The sequence below is a fragment of the Cryptotermes secundus genome, unplaced genomic scaffold (assembly GCF_002891405.2).
Source record: "Cryptotermes secundus unplaced genomic scaffold, Csec_1.0 scaffold251, whole genome shotgun sequence".
NCBI classification, from domain to species: domain Eukaryota; kingdom Metazoa; phylum Arthropoda; class Insecta; order Blattodea; family Kalotermitidae; genus Cryptotermes; species Cryptotermes secundus.
In genome coordinates this window covers 1,003,602-1,005,193 of record NW_019744108.1, presented here as the reverse complement: position 1 = coordinate 1,005,193, position 1,592 = coordinate 1,003,602, and the positions used below count along the sequence as shown (strand labels likewise).

Below are 1,592 nucleotides of genomic sequence, written 5' to 3'. Positions count from 1 at the left end.
AGGTTTCTCTCCAAACTGTTACCTGGCCCCCCAACTATAACTACACGATTTTCTTTACTGAAACCTTTGCACAATTTTCCAATGTCCCCAGTGACATTGCTCAGATCAGCATTGGGCTTGAATATGCTGGTCACAGCATATGCATCTCCCATTGCTTTCTGTAGCCTCTGCCCGATACCCCTACCATGACTGCTACCCAGCACTGTCAGTTAGTGATACAGACAGTTAAGTCATCATTACAAATTTACTAGATTCTGAAGAAAACAGTCTTCTGGGATTTGGCACCGTGTATATGTGGTGCGCCAAATCCCAGAAGACTGCTTTCTTCATAGTCACCGCCGTGAAAGCCTCAAATCTTACTAGATTCTGTTTTCAACATATCGTCTTTGTGCTGTTCAGTAATCATATAAATAAATACAGAACTGAACTGAGTTATTCTTACCACGAATGTATGTCAAAAAATCTGCCTGTTGCCAGACTGTCAGTCCTCTCTGAAGGTCTTCATGGCGGGTCTTACATATCTCCATAATAATGTCTACGACATTTTTTGCTTTGGGAAAGCCTTTGTGTGCCACTGTGAAACAAAAATATTCCAGCTACCTGAAGCACAAACAACCATACTACAACCTGTTTCAGATAATCTAAAGGATAAATTTCTACCTACATAAAAATACTGCAGAGTACATGCATACAACATTTATTCATGGCACAAACCACAAATGAGAAATCCATGCTAGAAATGCACACCAGTGTCATTGAACAGCACAAATCTTCATCTTTCATTTTGTTTACTTTGCTTCTACAGTGAAACTGTAGTAGAATAAGTATGGCTTACAATATGGACTTCACTGCAATAAAAAAAAAAACACTTGGACTGCCAAGTTCTTACTGCTGCATACATGGGAAACCAATGTACAAAAGTGGGTTCTTCTTCTTCTTTTTCTTCTTGAGATTCAACCTCTCCATATGAACTCTGTGCATTGTTTGTTTGCTCACTGCCAGTCTTTCCTTAACCTTTGCCACCACCAGGTAGTGGTCAGTATCACAATCTGCTGCCCTGAATGATCGAACATCAAGTATACTTGAACGTCGTCCCCTATCTATCAAAATGTGGTCAATTTGACTGTGCATCTTCCCATCAGATGTCCAAGTAAATTTATGAATGTTATGATGTGGGAACATTGTACTTTTGACAGTAAGATCTTTGGATGTGGCAAAGTTTACTACTCTAACTCCATTATCATTACTAATTTCGTGCAAACTCTCATTCCTAATTGCTGGTTTGAAAATGTCTTCTCTAGCTAATGCATTGAAATCTCCTAACAAAATTTTCATATGGTACTTTGGGAATTTATCAAATAAATGTTCTACTGTAGTTCTTCATAGAACCTGTCCTGAATATCATTAATTTTGTCCTCCGATGAGGCACGAATATTCTGAACATGTTGATCTTATGCCTTCTGAAGATGGTCATCTGACCAAAAGATGTAAAGGAAATAAATATCTACAAACTGAATCACACTGGACAGTGTTAACAATTCATCTATAATTTAGTTATACATAACAAAATTAATCTAGCTTAAACCTAGAGA

The 1,592-nt window shown here is 37.8% G+C and overlaps 1 protein-coding gene across 1 annotated transcript in view; it reads right to left on the bottom strand.

Moving 5' to 3' along the window:
* Positions 1–22: 22 nt before the first annotated feature.
* Positions 23–1,592, bottom strand: part of LOC111874416 (protein argonaute 1C) — a gene marked incomplete at its 3' end in the record, with an annotated part of 45,101 nt that continues 43,531 nt past the window's right edge. Inside the window, exons 10-11 of the mRNA XM_023869913.1 lie at positions 443–574; positions 23–202 (exon numbers count right to left, since the gene is read on the bottom strand). Of these exons, the coding sequence (XP_023725681.1) occupies positions 23–202; positions 443–574 (312 nt within the window). The remainder of the gene's footprint in view (positions 203–442; positions 575–1,592) is intronic.